The following is a 20200-nucleotide window of genomic DNA, read 5'->3' as shown; positions in this document are numbered from 1 at the left end:
GTTGACCAAAAAATTCAGGAAGTAGATGACGGGAGGGGGGGACTTTGACAATCCCTATATGACCGCTTCGCTAGCTTCGCTAGCGGCGGTCATAATAACTGATTAAACAATCAATTAATTAATTAATTAATTTGAGAAAAAATAACTGATTAAAAAAATAGTGCAGATTAATCGATTCCGTTTTTGAACTTTAATGTCACTAATGCTGATTATTCAATGATTAATTTGAATTTAAATATTTAAAATACTTTCACAGCAAAAATGATATGCGATTAATTTAGATTAATTAATCACAGAGTACAGTATGTAATTAATTAGATTATTTTTTTTAATCGATTGACAGCCCTAATTTTTATATTTTGAAAATACTAAAGATAGGTAGCATGAAACCACTTTGCAAACCATATATTTACAGTAATCTATTCCTTCATCACTGACTCTGCTGATTAAGAGAACAGAGTTTGAGAGCAACAGCTTTTTCTCTGCTTACGAGACATGCCATAAATCTGCAAACAGTCAACAGATCAACTATGCTGACCCGTCTGTTACATCTCAGCCTAAATACTGTATTAAAAAAAAGTTCTCAAAAAGTCACAACTGAAATTGTCAAGTGGTACAAACTAACCACCGAACCTATTGATACCGACAGAATGTGGGCTTAAAGCAACCCAATGCAGTTCTAATACTATTACATTAAAATAACGACTTCAAACTCATGGTACACTGACATATAATATGGAGAATGAAGTCTCTGACATTGTCAATACATTCCTTGAATGCTTGATATTGCACTGTGTAATGCTGTTGATCAGGTAGGATCATGACCCTTTTAGTTGGTCTTTAACTAACTGGGACCATGTAAGCGCTAAATGGTGTTGTATTGATGCCAAGGGAGATAAATATGGATTTTTCATTGTGTTACTTTAGGTCATACATGGGGCAACTTTTTGAGCAATATGTTGCCGGGCATCCACATAACCCGTTCAATGTGTTCCGATTGGATGATTAAAGTTTCAAGTAAACTTGAGGGTTCGTGTGAGAGAGGGACTATATCGTGTGTGAGCAACCTGCATGTTACTCATCTTGCACTGAATCATCTTCCTCTCAATATTCTGATCACAACAAGTCTGGGCAAATTACTAAGTCAGCACCAGTCAGAGGCTACATTCATTGTTTCACACTTTTATGATGTCATCACATCACCAAAAGTATTGGTTTTACCAAACATATTTGGCAGTATTTTTAAACTTCAAAAATACACACCTACTGTATAAAGTATTTTGATAGAAAATACGAAGCCATTTTCTCCAACCCAATAAAATACCAATGACAAAAATACTATTTTACGATCATGTATCATCAATTCTGCCCATGCCTGCACAGATGTGTGTTTCTGTTTGTGGACAGAGAGCAGAGAGATGGACTGAAATGAGTTGGCTAGGCAAGGCACTGGAGGCCGGGGCTGGACACTATCGGGTGAATGGAACAGGAACGTCCTTTTGTCTTCTCTCTGGAATGTTCCGAGCATTCTGGCCATTGACCCCTTCATTCCATTGGCAGCAGCACGTAGATAAGAACTTACTCTGCTGCTCAGCAACTCAAGACACCCAGAGATTGATATTTTGCCAACTGAGTCAATGAATCAATCTTTTACATTCCAGTGATAAACATGACAACTTAGTACACTGTGGTCACCTAAAAGAAAAAAAAAAACTTTAGGAATACAGTACTTGATCTAACTTGTACCTCTTCATTCTTCATCTGTGCTGCTCACAGCCAGTTCTGATTCATGACCGAAACAAACAATATTGCATGATACAATCATTCACATATCACATTTTAACATTTTAAATCATGTTAAATCATTTTTCATGTGGTTAGTTTTGTTGCACAAACATGTCATGAGAAAGAGTTTCCGTTTTCTTACAATCTGTCAACACTGACGGTCAGTAGCCTGCTTCTGTGTTTGATCTCCTATATGAGCCACTTTCCTGATGCTCTTCCCCTTATGAAATCTCCCCTCTGATATCCATTTCAAAGAGAACTAGTGCTGCAGCTTGGCAGTCCCTCACCATCACCATATCCTGCGATACACCTGTTGTGTCAAATCAGCAAACCAGTAGCCTACTGCCCTCCCACACAAGGTCATCTGTGTCCCCCAGTGACCTTAACATTATGCTCATTATTTCAAAGGACTAAAAAAAAAAACACACACACACAGCTGGTTTGTAAGTTAACCAAATAAAAACAAGAAGAATGAATTTGAGATGCATCAAACATAATGTACTGGAGATGTAACTGGATGGTTTGTGTACCAGAGTTTTGCTATTCCTACAAATCTTTCTTGGTGCTTGTGAAAAAAAGCCAGTTCAGCATTACAGTACTCTGCTAGTGGTTTCTGCACAGCGTTACTGATTCTCCGATGTGTGCTAGGCCAGACTGTGACAGTGAAGCGATCGATATCTTGGTTTGTCACAGAGTCTAATGACTGCTTTCAGAGATGCCGGGTGAGCGTGTGGTTTATATCTTGCGTCTCAAGCTCGCCACTAATGGACGTGTAGGTCAGACAGGGTTCTCATATGCCATTAATCAAAACAAAGGCAGACAGAGCTTTCAAAAAAGCTTCACAAATAAAGTGATTCTCTCTCATTACACCTTTCCTGCCTGTGTGGCCTGATAGTGGACTGCTTGTCCATTATACTGTATGTATTTGACATGTATATGATTTTTATTCCAACTCCATTTCCCATCTCTGATGATAAGTGTGGTGTGGAAATATCTGAAAGTATGTGTATTTAGTAACCATCCTGCTAGTAAAGGATATCCATGTGCTTGTGTTATTATTTTGGTATTTTGCAGGTGAATAGTCAAGAAAACTTGTCTGCACACTTTAATCCATGCTAGATTCTTTCATAAAAGGCAGAGCTTTCGGTCATCCGACCATCATCCGGGCTTTGCATACTTTGCACATTTTGCAGGTAGAAATACAGTGTTGTCGTGTTTTTTTTCTAACTGAGGTTTATGCAGCTGTGACTGAGTGACACGGGTGACTGAAGTGTAACATCTCATCATGCATGATCTTTAGTTTGATTAATAAAACACTGTTTTCTTCTGCTTGTCGCAGACAGGAAAAAGGAAATACATCTAAACCAGTCACGTCTCACATGCAAATCTACCAGATTCATTTCCTGCTTGCTTTCAACAAACGCTTTCCCTAAACAAACATCTCAGACATTTGAGAACGCCATGATGTGCCCTGATATCAATCTACCAAATCCTGTGTTTCAGGCCAAACTCACGAAGATGTCACCATGTCCTTTTTTGCACACGACTCATTCAAATAAAATGCGTTGACTCGGTCAGACAAACACAGGGATGAATTTATCTAAACAGTGATAAGGCCACGCACAGCACACTTCTTTCTGGTGACCTTCTCATTGTACATGAGCATGCAAGACATTTCTCTGCAAAGACTTTCAGTGATTAAATGGCGTAATGTAACAATCACAATCCAAGGACAGAGAGGCATGTCTGTGAGAATGTGCAGATCACTGATCCAATTTCACAATCTAACAACAAAGGCTCATGCCTGAAGTAATATTGCAAAGGATAATGTGAAGACCTCTGATCTAAATACTCTGGAGAACTTTTTGAGTTTTGACTGAGAAACATTTTTAAAATGCCCCCAATTACAGCATACAATGTTTTTAACAATAGCCTGTGGGGTGATATGACTTTGCGTTCAAATGGCTGATGGTGGGCAGTGTCATGCTGGGACTGGTTGAGTAAAGGGTTCAGATAAGGGACATTTCCATTGTAATGCTATGACTTGTCCAGTGTATGTGCCAGAACACACCCTACCTACAGTAAACAAAACCGCTGAATGAAAGAAAATAAAAATCAACAAGAATTATAATCCTATTACGAGTGACAGTAACAGTATATGTTACTGTATAAGTGTGTCATGTGAGATTAGGCTACTGTATGTGGGATTGTGAGATCTTTTAAAAAAAAGAAAGCTATATATAAAGAAATATCCAACTCCAAGTCTTTCCCACATACTTGTAAACAAACCAAAACACACATACACACACGCAGTCACGCACGCACACACACACACACACACACACACACACACACACACACACACACACACACACACACAGTAATACTAAGAACACCAACACAGTAGTTGTTTTTGCCAACATTGCCACATCTCCTCTTTCTTAAGGTTGTATTCTCAGAATTCAACACCCTGTTCCACACATGAGCTAGATTACCGCTCAGTCCTGCAAATTCTCTCTGCAAAAATAAATCACATTTGTCAATTCCATCCCCTACTCTTGCAACTTCTGCGTATAAATGAGTGTGTGCATGTGTGCGTTTGCTTTTGTGTATATGTGTGCTTCTCTGTGTGTGTTTTCGTTTGTTCGCACACAACATATTGGTTGTGTGTGGGGGTAATGGGGTGTGTGTGTGTCTGCTTGCCTGCATGCGTGTGTGTGTATGTGTATGTGGTATGTGTGTGTGTTTGTGTGTGTGTGTGTGTGTGTGTGTGCGTGTGTGTGCATGCGTGTGTACATGTATGTGGCGCCAGCGTGGGGTGGCACACCAAAATGAGGGGGGGGGGGGGGGGGGGGGGGCAAGAAGAGTTTGGCTCCAAAAATCCTCCAAAAATCCTCCATTTTAATGCATTTTCACAAATATATTTTTTAAATGATTATTTTGTTTTCAGAACTGTAATTGGGCACTTTTATTGATATTACCTGAAAAACACAATTAAATAACAAATAATAATGTTTACAAAAATGGATTTATATCCTTTTGGAAAAGAGCTCTTCATATGCAAGGCTATATTTCAAGACAGTCTAGCCTACCTATATCTGGGAAAGCATGTGATCATGCTTGCATATATCTTAGGTCAGCCATTATATTAAGGAAAAATACTTTGTGTCTACATCCATGCCACCTGAAGCATGCTGGTAGAAATATCTATTCAAAAGCACAGTTGATCTGTGCATGCCATGACCAACTTTTGATTCTTTGATTTGGAAAGCAAGTTCATTATTTTGATATTATTATCATTATTTTATATTATTATTATTATCGAATATATTTATATTAGAATATATTCGAATTTCAGCCCAAAGTTGGATAAGCGTATATGTATGTGTGTGTGTGTTCATGACTGTGTGTTTGTGTGTGTATGTGAAGGCCTAGTGTACAGTCACTAAATTAATGTACTGTATGGCCCCCTATGGACGGAATTCCATGAAACTTGGCATGCATTCAGAGGATGTCAGAACATCCTCTGATCCTACACCTCCAATTTTGTGCAGTTTGGACCCTGTCAGCCTAGCTACGACAAATTTTTGGTTTTTCATTTTTATCTAGGTGGCACTATACATTAAATGAGTGGTTATGGGATGGGCTGACATGGCCCCTTGAGACCAACATACAAAAAAAAATGTGATCCTCCTAGGCCCTATGGTTCTCGAGATATTAACAGAAAACTGTGTCCGCCTGACCCTCCTTTTGTCCGTCTGGCGGGAGGGCGACGGATCAAAACGAAAAACAGTTCCGTGTCATCCTTGTGGGGCTACATGCCCAACAAATTTCGTGGACCCCGGTCTTTTAGAGGACCACATTTTTTAAGTATGTTTGTCTCAAGGGGCCATGTCAACCCATCCCATAACCACTCATTTGATGTATAGCACCTAGTTAAAAATGAAAAAGCAAAAACTAGGCATTGTAATCGCAGACCTGTATCTTTGGCTGCAGGTTCAAAACTGCATGGAATTTGAAGTGTAGGATCATTATGACACCCTCTGAATGTATGCTAAGTTTTGTGGAATTCCACTCATGGGGGACCATACAATAAAGGAATATATGTGTACATTTATTGACTGTACACTATGCATGCACACACACACACACGCAGTCATTAACACACGGACACACACACATAAAGATACATGCACACACATGCAGGCACACACACGTAAACACCCACATAAAGATACATGTACATATGCAGGCACACACACACACACACACACACACACACACACACACACACACACACAAACACACACACACACACACACACACAAGCTCAGACACACACGCAGAGAGGTATGCACACACAGAGAGAGAGATAGAGGTACGCACACACTCACACATGTGCACACATGCACATACACACATAAACACACACACACGCATAAACACGCACACACATACACACAATAGACATGCAGGCATACACGCACTCACATGCACACACACAGACATGCACGCACAGACCCACACACACACACATACACACAGGCTCACATAAGCACACGCACGCCATACACACACACATAAACACAAACACATACAGGCATGCATGCACAAACACACCCACACACACACACACACACACACACACACACACACACACACACTGATGCAGTGATCATGAAGCCCAAGACAAATTCCTTCTTGGGGACAATAAAGTATACTTTACTTTACTTTACTTTACACACACACACACACATGTAGGCAAGCAGACACATGCACACACACACACACACACACACACACACACACACACACACACACACTCACAAGCGAAAACGCACACACAGAGAAGCATTATATACAAAAGCAAATGCACACATGCACACACTAATTTACATACAAAAAAGTTGCAAGAGTAGGGGATGGAGTAGGAGATGGAGACAAATTGACATGTGATTTATTTTTGCGGAGAGACTGTGCAGGACTGGGCGGCGGTCATATTTTGTACCGCTCTGCGTAATGGCGCGCCATACTGTACAAATTAATACATTTATTCTGTTTCTGCTTCATGCAGCGGAAGTCAGGACGATCTGAAGTTCGGGAAAGCTTCAAATTCATGTCAAACTACTGCCCCCTACAGTCGTTTATGTCTGACAGATATCGCCAAATTGCACCTTGAATTGCAATGAAATAATGATCATTATCCGTATACGGCTTTGGACTGGTGACATCTGATATCATATTCTCAAATGTTGCATTCTTAATAATACAGCGTTTTTGTGCCCTGTGAGTTTTGTGCCCGGCATGCATAATTCATATCACCAGATTAGATTTAAATAAATAATTGAGAAGTCTTCCATTCTCGCCTGTAATCACAGACTCATAATTAGACTCCTTGTTCAGTCTTTGTGGACCTTCCAGACTATATATTCTGTATCAGGCTATATTTCCTTAAGTGCAGCTAGTTAACTACATTTTGAGGGATGCAATCATAGATGCAATGGTCGTCGCATGTCGTCTTTGCATGTGAGACGGCGTTATCGGGGATATGTTATTCTAGTGACCTTATAGCACCCCCTGGTGTCGAATAATGTGCATGTGCTTACAAAGTGGATGCAAAGTTCTCGGATTCCCGTGAGTGAATCTCATTATATGCATACCGTGGTTGGATCTAGAAGGTCAGGAGAAAAATGTAGAAGCATAGATTCTATTCATTGAATTATACAATCACAACATATTTATTAAAAAAAGAAAAATACCAGGGTTGCAAATCAAAAAATAACCCTTGGAACATCTTGATCACCCACACGTTTTACAAGTTTTGGCATGTTGGATAATTAAAAATAAGGTCAAAAATATTTAAAATCTTTTAGATATTTTGAGCTTCACTTTAATTGCCTGCCAACATGAAGTTTCTGGTTTCAGAATAAGAGTGACAGCCAATTATTACTCTATCATTAATCTCATGCATCTTGTATTGTTTTTCTTACACTCTCCTGTATCTATCAACCTCTGCCTGAAGCTACTGTAGCTTGTGTAGTGAAGAAGTAGAATTGCTTTGGAACCTTTTTGGAAAACAGACATGTCTTCCAAATGCTTTAAGACACATCTCCAGTGCACAGAAGACACGAGTCATGTCATGTCATCCTTCCTTCTTTCCACCCCTTTCTCTTTCTTCCCTCTGTCTCTGTCTCTATCTCTCTCTCTCTCTCTCTCTCTCTCTAATCAAGATGTAGCTGAGTCTTTCTCTTTCTCTCTCTCCATGTGCGGAGGAGTGAGTAGTGAGAAACGGCCTGTTGCAAACGTCCTCAGTGAGCAACATTATAAGGTAGTGATGGGGACGAGACCGCCTATGCCGAGTCCGAGTCAAGACCGAGTCTTTGAAGGGTCGAGACCGAGTCGAGACCGAGTCTGTTGGTTTTCAAATACAGTCGAGTCCGAGTCAAGACCGAGTCTTTGAGGAAGCAAGTCCGAGTCGAGACCGAGTCCTTTAGGAGTCGAGACCGAGTCGAGACCAAGACCATAAAAAAATTGCAGTTTTAATATTCATAATTTAATATCACCCCAGTTAATAATCAACAGTTAGGCCTACAGACTAAGCTAGATTGGGAATTGTTTAGAGGAGCAGTCTTAACGTCTTAATATGGACTATGCTGACCTACAGACACTCACCGGCAGCAGAGCCATAGAGATAAATAAACGGCTCTGACGGCAGTATCTTTGCATTGCACCATGGGATGTCATTTTCAAATAATGCCGGTCAACATTGCATTTTATTATTATTGTTGTTATGTGTTGTCTGTTTTTTTATATGAACATAAAAAATGCGTTGGTCTCGAGGACTCGGTCTGAAATTACGAGTCCTTCTCCTCCCACTGTGGTCCGAGACCGAGTCAAGACCGAGTCTTTGAAGGAACGAGTCCGAGACGAGACCGAGAAAGCAGAAATTGGTCTCGAGACCGGACTCGAGTCCGAGACCGGACTCGAGTACTACATCACTATTATAAGGTTAGCTTTTGCCATGCAGAAACACCCTCTCTCAAACACTTTGCCTGGCTATGTATATCTGCTTTTGTTTTTCCCCCTTACATCCTACCTTCCCCTTTCACTTCCCTCATATGATAAACATAAAATACACAATTACAGTATGTCTCTCTCCTGCATTGATGCACTTACGGCCAAATTACAGCAGTGGCGTTATCCTTTATCCTTTATCATCCCCACCCCCACTCATGTCATATTGCTTACATATTTACAGTATTCGAGTTATATTTTCTGGCATTTAGTACAGAACTGTTAACTGTTCATACTACAATAAACACTTTTTGTCTTTGCCAACAATTTTATAAAACAGATACAAATCTCTGTTGACACACTAAAGGGCATCAATAACAAAAATATTTGGTTGTGAGAGTGAGAGAGAGAGAGAGAGAGAGAGAGAGAAAGAGAGAGAGAGAGAGAGAGAAAGAGAGAGACAGAGGGGCTATATTGTTCTGTTAAAATATTATGTTTTCAATTACACAAATCAAATACATTGTATGCTCTAACAAGAGTGAAAAGGAAGGCAAGAAAACATCTGTGACAGAAAATCCATAATCCTCCTCTTGCCAGGTAGCACTTTTTCCACTTGGGTTAAACACAGAGCAGGAAAGATTGGCAGCATGATGGAAAAAAGCATTGCAGAGTAGCAACTGAGGTGGAATATCCCAACTTCTCTCTTCCACCTGAAGGTAGCTCCAGCAGCTGCATATCCGATGACAGTGCCCGATCCATACAGGATATTGTTTAAAGGACTCGTTGCCAGCTGCTGCTATAGCAATACTGTGCCACCTGTCTGTGCCAAGGAAGAGCCCCTGGCAGCAGCAGCAACACTGGCAGTTCTGCTGAGCCCCCCTCCGAATGGGGGCTGTCAGAAAGACATGGCTCTCTGAGCCCCTTGGTCTCTCGCTCTCTTGTCCCAAAGGATGTCACACCCCCCTCCGACTGACCCCACTCCACACACACCCCCTCTCTCATCCCTCAACCGCCCTCACCACTTCCTCCAAACTACCATCTGTTCTTTTTCATGCCTTTGTGAGCATCCCTCAAGTTCTCTGTTTTGGACGGGTGTGTGTGTGTGGGGGGAGGGGGGCTCTCGTCTGGTTGGCCTTCACTTAATGTGTCGATAAATGAGTTTGCTCTATTCATTTATCTGGGCATCTGCTTATCCTCCTTGGTTAGCATCTGCATACTGAGCAGGAGGCAAAGCTTCAAGTCAAAGGGAAATGGTCCAAGACATGAGTCTGTGTTCAATATTCCAACATACACTGTCAGATGTACATGATTGAAAGTTGAAAAGCCCCACTATGTCCCAATACTCTATGTTTAGTCTTCAAATGAATACTGTAATGTTTATGTCTCACAATGAGGGAAGGACGTTTCCTACACATTGGTTAATGGCATGCTGAGAATGCAGACAGATTTCACTGAGTATGAGATAAGATAAAATAGCTGAAATACATGAATATAAGAGTTATCAAACTCATGGTTTCTCTCTTTTGATGAAAAATACCTTGTCTGCAAAAAATACTAGTTTATTCCTTAAGCAAGGGAATTTTAGATATGATATAAGCAGAGCAGCACACATTTAGTTATTTAGATTTAGATATAGCATACAACCAGTATTTGATATTTGTGAATGTATTTTATTTGTCTGCTGGAAAAACTGCATGATTTGATATCATACTTTTATATAATACAAATTAACACTTTCAGTAGCACTAGTAGTATGTGAGTGCTTCTGAGTCTCTCACAATATAGGCTCACAGGTCATAAAACATAATGAATAATTCCTGCACCTCAGCTGGTAAATCAAAATGCTAAAAGTCACAAGTACATGCTCAATGTGCCTACTTGTTGAGCCAAAAAGACATAGGCCTAATTATTTAAAACTATGCATTTTCATTCTATCACAGTATTGGTGAGTAGACAGCTGCATATTGATACAATTTATACCCTTAACTAAATGATGATTGAGAGTTCATGTAATGTTTATCTTACTACAGCAGGTTCCATCAGTGGTGCATCATCACCCTTAGTAGGGTTACTGCAGATCAATTCAAACTTACAGTAAATGGATATTATCTGTAATGGAATGTGTGTGTCTCACTGTGTGCATTTCATTTGCACGCACCTTGTTGGCATAGCCTACATAGTGAATTTGCAGGCAATATATTTGTAGTCCTAAAACTGTCATTGTCATTATTTATGTTTTTGTATGATAAGCCTATATGTCTGGAGAATTATTTCAAAGATGTGTGTAGCATGACGAATAGCCTATTGGCAAAACCTTACGTTTCTACGTTTATTATTAATTTACTTTTTTTTCTCTATACTTGCCCTCGTCGTTCACACCTGCTGAAGTCCCATCTAATATGTAGTTTTACCTCCAGTAGAGGGCTGTTCTGGAGCATGCGCAAAGCGTCGAAAGAACCCTGTTTCTGCTGTCACAACGTTGAGGGGTAAACCGACTGCGAGTGGGTAAGGAATTAATAATTTCATACAACCTCTGGGTTACTGTAGTTTGTTTTTAGGGATGACGAATCACACACTTTAGGAAAGCTCCACAAATTGATATGAACACAATTCGAAGTCGTGGTCGCGTTCACATTTCGTATTTAAATGCGTTGAGATGGCTATCCTTGCTAATCTCATGTTTTCTCCTATTAAGCAAGCTAACATATAATAAGATGCCCCTTCTTTCAGATGATGACCCAATAGATACAAAGAATACTCCGCAATGGCGTTAAAGTCCTCATTTTGTCGATATTTAATGATCAAACATATGACATATTAGTGTAAACATTGCGAAGCTAGCTTGACTTGCTAAGTGAAACTATAATTCTGCACTCGGAAATGTTTCCTTTGGACATTTTTTTTCACGCCACCAATTTTGTATGCTACAATTAAAACTCTTCCTCGTAAACTGAAATTCCTGGCCAGTTTGTGTTTGCACTTAATATGGGAAGAGGTTTATCGCCAAACTAAATAGTTTTATTTTTGTTATAACCCATATTATTCTATGTGTATCACTTTATTCTGTATTTTCATTTTGTTTTCCATTTGGGTGGAGTGGTGTCCACTAGTAATTGTATGTTTGTTTTTCCATAAGTCTGAACTAGCATCCTTACCATTCTTAATAAAATATGTCATTTTTCCGAACGTTCCAGGCAAATAATACTGTAAACCTGCGTCCCTTTTTTGCGTTTGCTTACCAACTTTGTAACTGTTTTTTAAAGAGCAGGCTTTGTTGCATTCTAGCCTACTTTGTTTTTGTTTCTAGTTAGATTACATTTAGTAGGCATAGATGGCTATGTTTAAGAAAAATAACCTCACCACAGGTAGGTTAAGGTCTCTTTTTTTCTTTAAAGAAACGTATTGAGTAATGTTAATTTATTAAGTTATTAGCATTGAAAACATAAAGTGAAAGAAGAAAGCAGACAAACGGAAAGTGTGCACCTGTTGAGTTTTAGACAACAAAAACACAACCTAATAACTGCATGCTCCTAATTAAGCATACTTGTTACAGCACAATTTTAAAAGTCCTAAAAGTGGGTTTTTGAAAGATGAAGCGGGTCTGGAGTGACCACAGCTACTTTGGCTAAGCATGGGTCAGTAAGCTTGGTGTAATAGCTTTATTCTGTTCTACTACCACATTTAGGTATCTTTTCTTTTCTTTGTGGGAGTTTGTAAAAAAAGTTGTGTTTATTTTTTCTTGAATGATATGCCTTGAGTTTGGTATCAAACATATTTAGCAGAGAAATGGTTTGTGAAGGAGTGCTCTTCTCTCTGTAGCCTAGGCTACTGTAGATAAATACATCTCAGAGGAGGCTTGTTGAGCTATTTTATAGTGAGGTCAATGTCGGGAAGTAGTTCATAATGCTTCCTGCTTCTCACTGTTTGTATGGCTGTCACACGGTACTTCCTGTTCAACTGTATTAAGATTATACATGAATTTTGGGTGTACCGAGAGGGGCTCTCACAAACATTTTAAACTTTCACTGAAAATGAAAATTATAGATTTCTTCAGTTGTAACCCCCCACAAATGTCCTATCCAGGCTAAGTCTTGCTTAGAGAGTGAGTTTGCAACAAAGATGGGGAATTTTCCACTAGCATGCCAGGCAATAGCAGAGAGCATATTACATACTCAGCCTTCTCACTCACTCACAGAGTCAGGACTCATGTTTTCTGTTGATTGCTTAATAACCTCCCTGGAGCCTTTTTTAGCTCTAAGATGCTAAAGGTATTGGGCATGAGGTCCTCTGATCTTGAATCTGAAGATAAACGAGTGAGCTTGGATCTTTGATGTGTTGTGTCTATCCAGTGGTGCTTCTCATTCCACACTTGGCATCTACACAATGTTGCCAGCTGCTATTGCACAGTTAGTTTGCATTTTTATCTGATGTAGAAACTCCTTCCTCTGCCAGACAATGCATTTATGAAGTAAGCTTAAATGTATTAATGAGTCAAACTGAAGTAGCTTAAATGGTGCCATCGTTTAGGCTATTTTCGTTTATATTCAGTGGAGCATTTCCTTCTAATGGGAGCCAAATGGCTCTGTGGGTTTTTAATTGAAAACCAAAACAAATCAATGATCAGTCATCTTCATGGATAGGGAGTGGGGTTGTTTTATGTTGTTATTGCTTCACATTAATACTGAAAGTTGGCAGGTGCATAGTGTCATTGGGTCGCGTTCCTTTGAGAGCCCAGGTTAGCCTCTATAGCAATTAAACAACAGGTTTGTGTGCTGAAGAATACACGGTGGCCTACTCTTTGACCCTTTTTCTCACTCTGTTTCTTAAGTGCAGTGAGTGTTGCCAAGATAGTTTACCTGATCTTAGTCTGTAATACTAGATGATCATAGTTGTTTCATATTTATGCTGCTCCTGCTTCCCAGAGTTCCTGCAAACAGTTTATCAGATGGTAGATAAGATCAGTCGTCTGCTGATGTTTTCTGTTGTTGTTTGGTGGTCAATGGTGAAAAGACGAAAAAGCGACCCTCTCTGTGCACGGCCTGTCTGTCCATTGTTTTACATTTGAATGGGAGGAAAGAAAATGACACATCAGGGGCACATGAATGTTGCTCAGCTCCCGAAGATGTTGGCAAATGTCAAATGCCTGAAAACAGTACTGCTTTGAATTCCACACACTGCCTCACAAAAGTGAATGTCGTCCATTCACGTGGCATGGTATTCATTTTAAAAAGGGGGGAAAAAGCATAAATGAGAATCTTTTTTTAGCCTTACTCAAACAAAAGGGACAGCTGTGAGTGATTCTGTTGAAAAACGGCTCATAAGCTTCATTTAGTCCGCTATTGACTTTTACGTCAGATGTTGGTGTGTGTTGATGCTCTGATTCCACCTGAGCATTTAAACTATTATGTTCGAGTAGATAATGTGTCGGCTGCATCCACTTGGTGTCTGTTTGCTTACTAAGTCTGTTTGTTTTGTTTAAGTTAAACTCCAAATGCCTCTCACCAGGGATGCTGCTAACGTTTGGGACTTATATTGGATATTGTTGTGATAGAATATTTTTTATGTCTTCGGAAGGCATCTCATTAATGATAATGATAATGGTGGTTTTTATGATCTCCCCCCCCCCCCCCCCAGCGACACACACACACTTACAACACCCCTGCCTCCAACCTGACAGCCTAGGCTACTGTCTTTCTGTCTGTACAGACTGTACTGTATCTGTAGCTAAACTGGTAGAACAAGGTGTTAACAAGTCAAGATTGGTAAAGTTGGACATTGGTAAAGAGTAGCATTAACTTTAGTAGAATCTCAGTGTTACGTTGATCTGTGTAACAATATGTTAATTGAGAAAATATGAATGTAAATGAAAAAAAAATGCAGTTTTTTGATCATGGATCGTAAAGCAATCTACATAATATGTAACTTGCTGCATTGTGGAAGAAACGTGAGAAAAGAAAGTGGAATAGGGATGTTTTATTGTAGGGTGCTTTGATGCAGACAGCATCTGTTTTTTTTAAGGTCTCATCCAGGACCTCCAGTTAACACAGTGATCTGGTCCTTGGTGTGCCATCATTCCAGATCCAAGCGCAGTCCGCTGTAGTGTGTACTGTGGAAAATGGGACCGACCGCGTTTCATCTGCCCTCCATTCCCATCCAGCTGTGATCCTCATGTAGCCTAGCAGACATGGCCCGAGCCGTAACCAGCAGCAGGGGCGCTTAATCCCTGTCAGGTCCCGAATGGGAGACGCTTCCAATTAGACAACATTCCCACAGTTTGCCCCTAACCATGTGTACCCCCTCCCCTCAATCTGAAAAAGTTGGCTCTTCATCTGTAGTAATTTGTGGTAGAATGAATCTCATGTTAAACCCTTGCCTCTTCCTGCTGCCTGCTTGCATTGCAGTGACCAACGTCAAAGCACAAGTCTGGTCTTTATAGACCCACTCAGCAGACAGCCACCTTCAATTTCCAAAAGTAGTTTGTTTTTTTATTTATTTTTTTATTTAAAAAAAAAAAAAAACAAATTCCCTCCATGTTCTTCCATTGTGTGAGCCTGGTGTGGAGGGGTGTTGGGGAAAGGCCTGCACTCCGGTGGCCTCGTGGTCGCTGTTGTTGAAATCCAATTACCCCGCGTGCCACGTTTTTGTCACAACATGTGCAGATGTTAATCACTCAGCGAGGGCCTGTCTCTCTCTGATGGATGATGCGCCGGCGCACATGATGTCGATAGAGCGACTGCATACCCCCCTCAACCACACACACGCACCGTTAGAAAAGAGGTGGACATCAGCCGACAAGCTGGTCTGCGGGCCCATTGAGTTGTTCTTTAGCACTGAAAGAGGACCAGGGTGTTTGCTTAATACAGGAACTAAAACCTGAGCTTTATCTCCACCATCCCCACCCATCCCATACACACTCCTTCTTCCTTGTGCCCAAATGGAAGGGGTGGGTGGTCTGATAAAAGATATTGTTGCCTGAGACAAAACATTATTCATCGTCTAATAGGCTGAAAGCGGGAGGAAGGGGGAAAAAGCACTGGACTTAGTGCAAATCTGCAGATGCAAATGAACGGCATTGCTGCAGGGGGGGGGGGAGCCTCAGCTTGGTTCTACCCCGCTGCTTGTTTGAGTTCACCATCAGCTAAAGAAGGACAAAAAAGGCCATGGGTCGAGAAAAAACAATATTGATTTCTATGAAGGATATTTGAGCTGACGGATTAAACACTTGCAGAGTGGATCCTGACGGGAGGACAATGAGAGTCTAGACCACTTGTTGATCCTCTCAGGTGTCTGATTTGGTCTGATAAGATTCCCGTAATAATTTACGGGGAAGCACAGTGATAAGCGAGATAGGGAATCTATAAACATGGCAGGAACTGACATTTTAATATGCACCTTAACAGCTGAAAGGTCAGTTTTGCCAGGTGGATGTTTTGAATTCCCCCAAAAAGCCTGAGTGAGATGGACGGTCTCCGATGACGTGGAGATTAAAGGACGTCAGCACGCAGTGGACCGCAACTACAATAATGAGCTCACCCGCTGATGTGTCAGAGATATGTCTTCATCATCGCTGTCTATGGAGCACCTACATGTATTACACTCAGATTAAGGGAGATTACGGTTTATCTTTTCACCTGATGGGCTTACAGTGAGTGAGAGCAACAGTTGTTCAGAATGTAGTGTGTCTTCACAGAGTCAAAGTGCCAGCAATTACCCCACTGAAGTGCCTAACCAGAGAGAAGGGGATCTGATTTAGAGTTGGCTGAAGGACTTTAAGGATCTCAGAGACAGGCTGAATTGTGACTTGATTGCAAAAGCAGTTTTTTGATTCCCTCATTTGTAGCCTAGATTTTATCGTCTTTGTAATAGAAGTGTTTGAGCAAGCGCAGAATAATCAGACGTTGCCTCTATTTTGCTGGAAACAAAAGGAATCAGATGGATTCTTTTCTGGCTCTGCTGGCGTCTGTCTCCTCTTTGCTCTTTATTAGGCTGCAGATTAGTGGCTGATGTTTGCGTAAGGATTAACTCCTAAAGCCTTGACAAATGTTAATAAGTGTGATGAAAAAACTCAGCTGGCAGAAAACAATACTGATGCATATAATGAAAAATACTCATTCAATTATTGTGATCATCCCTGATTCATGTGATTGCATTATGTATGTTTCACATCAGTAACGCTAATCTTTCCAACTCAGGTAAAGTTGTTTTTTTTAAATATGGATTATGTCATTGATGTGTGATCATGTCCAGGTCCAGCTACTAAACGGCTGAGAGAGTGAGGATTTATCGCTGGGTCCGTCTCTGCCTCTCCCTAAGTGTTTACATGCATGGCCCCCCTGGCGGCCATTACGCTGATTAAATGCAGGCCGGTACCTCTCTGCAATGTGTGTAACAGGGCTCATTTGCCACTGCTGAACAATACCTTAATCTAGATTGGCCCATAATGGATGAAATGGAATTGATTTCTCCTGTCTTGAACTCTCTTGAGATGCGTGGTAATTGTTTATGTCTGTCAAGCCTTTCTCTGATGCTGCTGTGGTTTAAAAAATATATTATTACAATAAGGTGTTTTAGCATATTTTGACAAATCAACAGTCTGAGACATTCATGACAAATGTTTTGTGTTTGTATTTGACTAGATGCCATGGGGATGAAATTGTTTTATCATTTGTTAGGCGTGTGATGTTTGTAGCAGGGTTGTGCACAATTCGAATTGCAATTCTGCTTCCTGTTTGCTACCTCAATTGAAATGCAAGTGAAATTCAAGAATTGAATTAGAACTTAAGAGCCAGTTTTAATTCAATTCTGGAATTTTGCACAAGCCTGGTTTGTAGTAGCAATTTCTGCAGCTGTCACAGCGATATGGAAGCGATAGTCATGTACAGATTAGGCTGCACATTGAAATGAGCTTTCTCGTTCCCAAGAGAGAATTGTCCACAAATTAGCCATCATGCGGTGCCTCAGGTTACAGGGATGACTTACACTGGAGAGTACCCGGCTAGATCAAAAGCATTTCCGCTCAAAATCAGGTTTTGTTGTGACACTACCCTTTCATCGTAAACAGTCATTTCAGTGTACAGCTGTTGTGAAATGTCCCTGAGGTTGTGCACCATGTATTGCATGTGCTGTTGTTTCTGATGCGTCTTTTGCCCTGAATGTAGTTGCGCTGTTCCCTGAATTAATTTCAGTGTTTGAATGGCTGTGTCCTCAATGAGAACAATGATGTTCCACAAGGGCAGGAAAGCTGACCTGCTACCTTGGCTTCTACTCAGCATTAATCAGCAGCTTTAGGACTAACTTCACCCCGGGTGAATACCCTGCCCTCTCACTTTCTCAATGTCTGTCACTGTCTCACGCTTGCACTCACTCACTCACTCACTCACTCTCTCTCTCTCTCTCTCTCTCTCTCTCTCTCTCTCTCTCAGTTTGACATTCAGTCCCTTTCTCTTGGTCTTTCTGTCTCTCACACATTCTCTCATGTTCTCTTGTCTTTATTTTTCATGTACTCACATCTTTCTCTGTAACTGACACCGTAACCTCCTCTCCCTTTCTTTCTCTATCTGTCTCTCTCATTCACTCAACTTATTTCCCTTCCACCTCATCAGGTACTACTACTTTTTTGCTAAACTCAAAATCTCCCTCAACAGGTCCACTCTCGCTGGTGACATAAAGAAGATAGCCTAGGTTTACTCAAAAACCGGTGCTGGGATTTATGTTCTTTCTCCATCCTCTCCAGGTTTTTCCGAAGGCATTTGGAGAAGCAGAGCTCAAGCGTGATTGGAATGGCCTCTTGGAGACTGTGTCCCTGCTAGGGAGCACTGGGTGGGAGCAAATACCAAACGGTGAGTCAGTATGTTAAACTCTGGCTCTCTGTGTCCCACCCCTGTAATTTAAAGGCATTTGTCTAAATGGAAGCCTTCATCAGATGAAACCCAAGAGTCCACTGAGGAATGGGTGGTTAAATGGAGCTGGTCAGCAGCATTTTGCCGGTGCGGCCACATCTTTATTTTTCTCAGTTATTCTAGCAAGAAAAGCTTAAATTAGGCATATTCAGAAGTCGGGTGATTATGCGAAGTTGGGTGATTATGCGATTAACATTTTGCAGCAGTTCAGTGAACATCATTGGAACCAATGAGACTGTTTATCAGCACTAATATTGTGGCATAAACACAGAATACCTTACTGCTGCAGAATGGTTTTACCATTTGAATCCGTTGAAGTAACATCCGAGGGTTGGGGGAGGCTGTCTAAAATTGCTTGGTGGCTGTGCAAAGTCCCCCATGATGTTTTTAAGTGAGCGTTTTAGCCACAGTGTGCATCAGAGCAAGCCCAGTTAATCTGCCCTCTCCACCTCTCTGCTGCCGCGGCCCTGCGTCTCCCTTGGAGCATTGCCTGCTGGGAAATCTGAGGCCCATGGCCTTTCTCTCAGTGACCCCTGCACATTTAATTTCCTTCCCACATGCAGTTTACACATAAAACGTGGTAGACCTTCTGTTAAGATTTTGAGCTCAAACAGAATGGGCTCACTAAGTCAATGTGTTTATGACATTTCTGAAGCTTTCACAAGATACTGTACTGTTTTTGTACAGTGTACAAATACAGTGGTTTTGCAGAATGCTATGTATGCTTATGATTTAATGACTTAATGTCTGTGGCAAATGTGTGCAATGTGTTTTTTCCCGTCAATGTAATAACAAAGAAGACCTCTTAAAGGTGAATCACAGCCACATCATTTAAACAGTCGATTTGGCTGAACGTCAGTGTTCAGGCAGTATGATACTACCTTTTAATTGCCACTGAAATAATTCAAGAGTGATTAACTGCTTTCCACTGACTCTGCGTACAGTGGTATGTAGTGGGGTGCATTTATGTGGCATTTGAAGTGCATTCTAAAGAGAGAGAACTTTGTTTCAAGCTCAGTTCCAGTACAAGGGAAACGGAGTGGGACACCATAAGGGCAGCCAGCACTGCAGGATATTTGGTGGCTCATAAAATGAACCTCATGTTGATCAAGAACCTCACCTTCTTAATTAACTTCATTTTTGCCCACATGTCTTGTCTTTTTTCTAGAATCTATCCTGTCTCTAATGATGCAGGCAGAGGATAAGAAGGACAAGAAGAAGAAAGCAAGTTTGAATTCAAGAGGTGTGACAGATGAATACTGTTTGAGAGTGAGTATCAAATTCAACCGAACTTCAAATGGTCTTTCTAGGAATGATTTGATGATATCATAGAAGTGTGCGATACTGAACAAAAAGTAATAGGATTTTGTTGATAATGATTTTTAGACAATATTGTGCATTCTTAATGTTTTTTAAAAGTCTTATTATACTAGGCCTGGGCAATATAACATGATTTTATTTATTTAATAGTTTCATCAAAATGCCTTACATTCAAACTGATA

The 20200-nt window shown here is 40.6% G+C and overlaps 1 protein-coding gene across 1 annotated transcript in view; it reads left to right on the top strand.

Annotated features, from left to right (window-relative positions):
• Window positions 1–11223: 11223 nt before the first annotated feature.
• The window catches only part of LOC121688071 (lethal(3)malignant brain tumor-like protein 4), an 87057-nt gene continuing 78080 nt past the window's right edge, over window positions 11224–20200 (top strand). The window contains exons 1-3 of the mRNA XM_042067404.1: window positions 11224–11304; window positions 18533–18638; window positions 19867–19967. Coding sequence (XP_041923338.1) covers window positions 19884–19967 — 84 coding nt within the window. The 5' untranslated portion in view covers window positions 11224–11304; window positions 18533–18638; window positions 19867–19883. The remainder of the gene's footprint in view (window positions 11305–18532; window positions 18639–19866; window positions 19968–20200) is intronic.

The sequence above is a fragment of the Alosa sapidissima genome, chromosome 17 (genome assembly GCF_018492685.1).
Source record: "Alosa sapidissima isolate fAloSap1 chromosome 17, fAloSap1.pri, whole genome shotgun sequence".
NCBI lineage: Eukaryota > Metazoa > Chordata > Actinopteri > Clupeiformes > Clupeidae > Alosa > Alosa sapidissima.
This window is presented reverse-complemented; position numbering and strand designations above follow the sequence as displayed.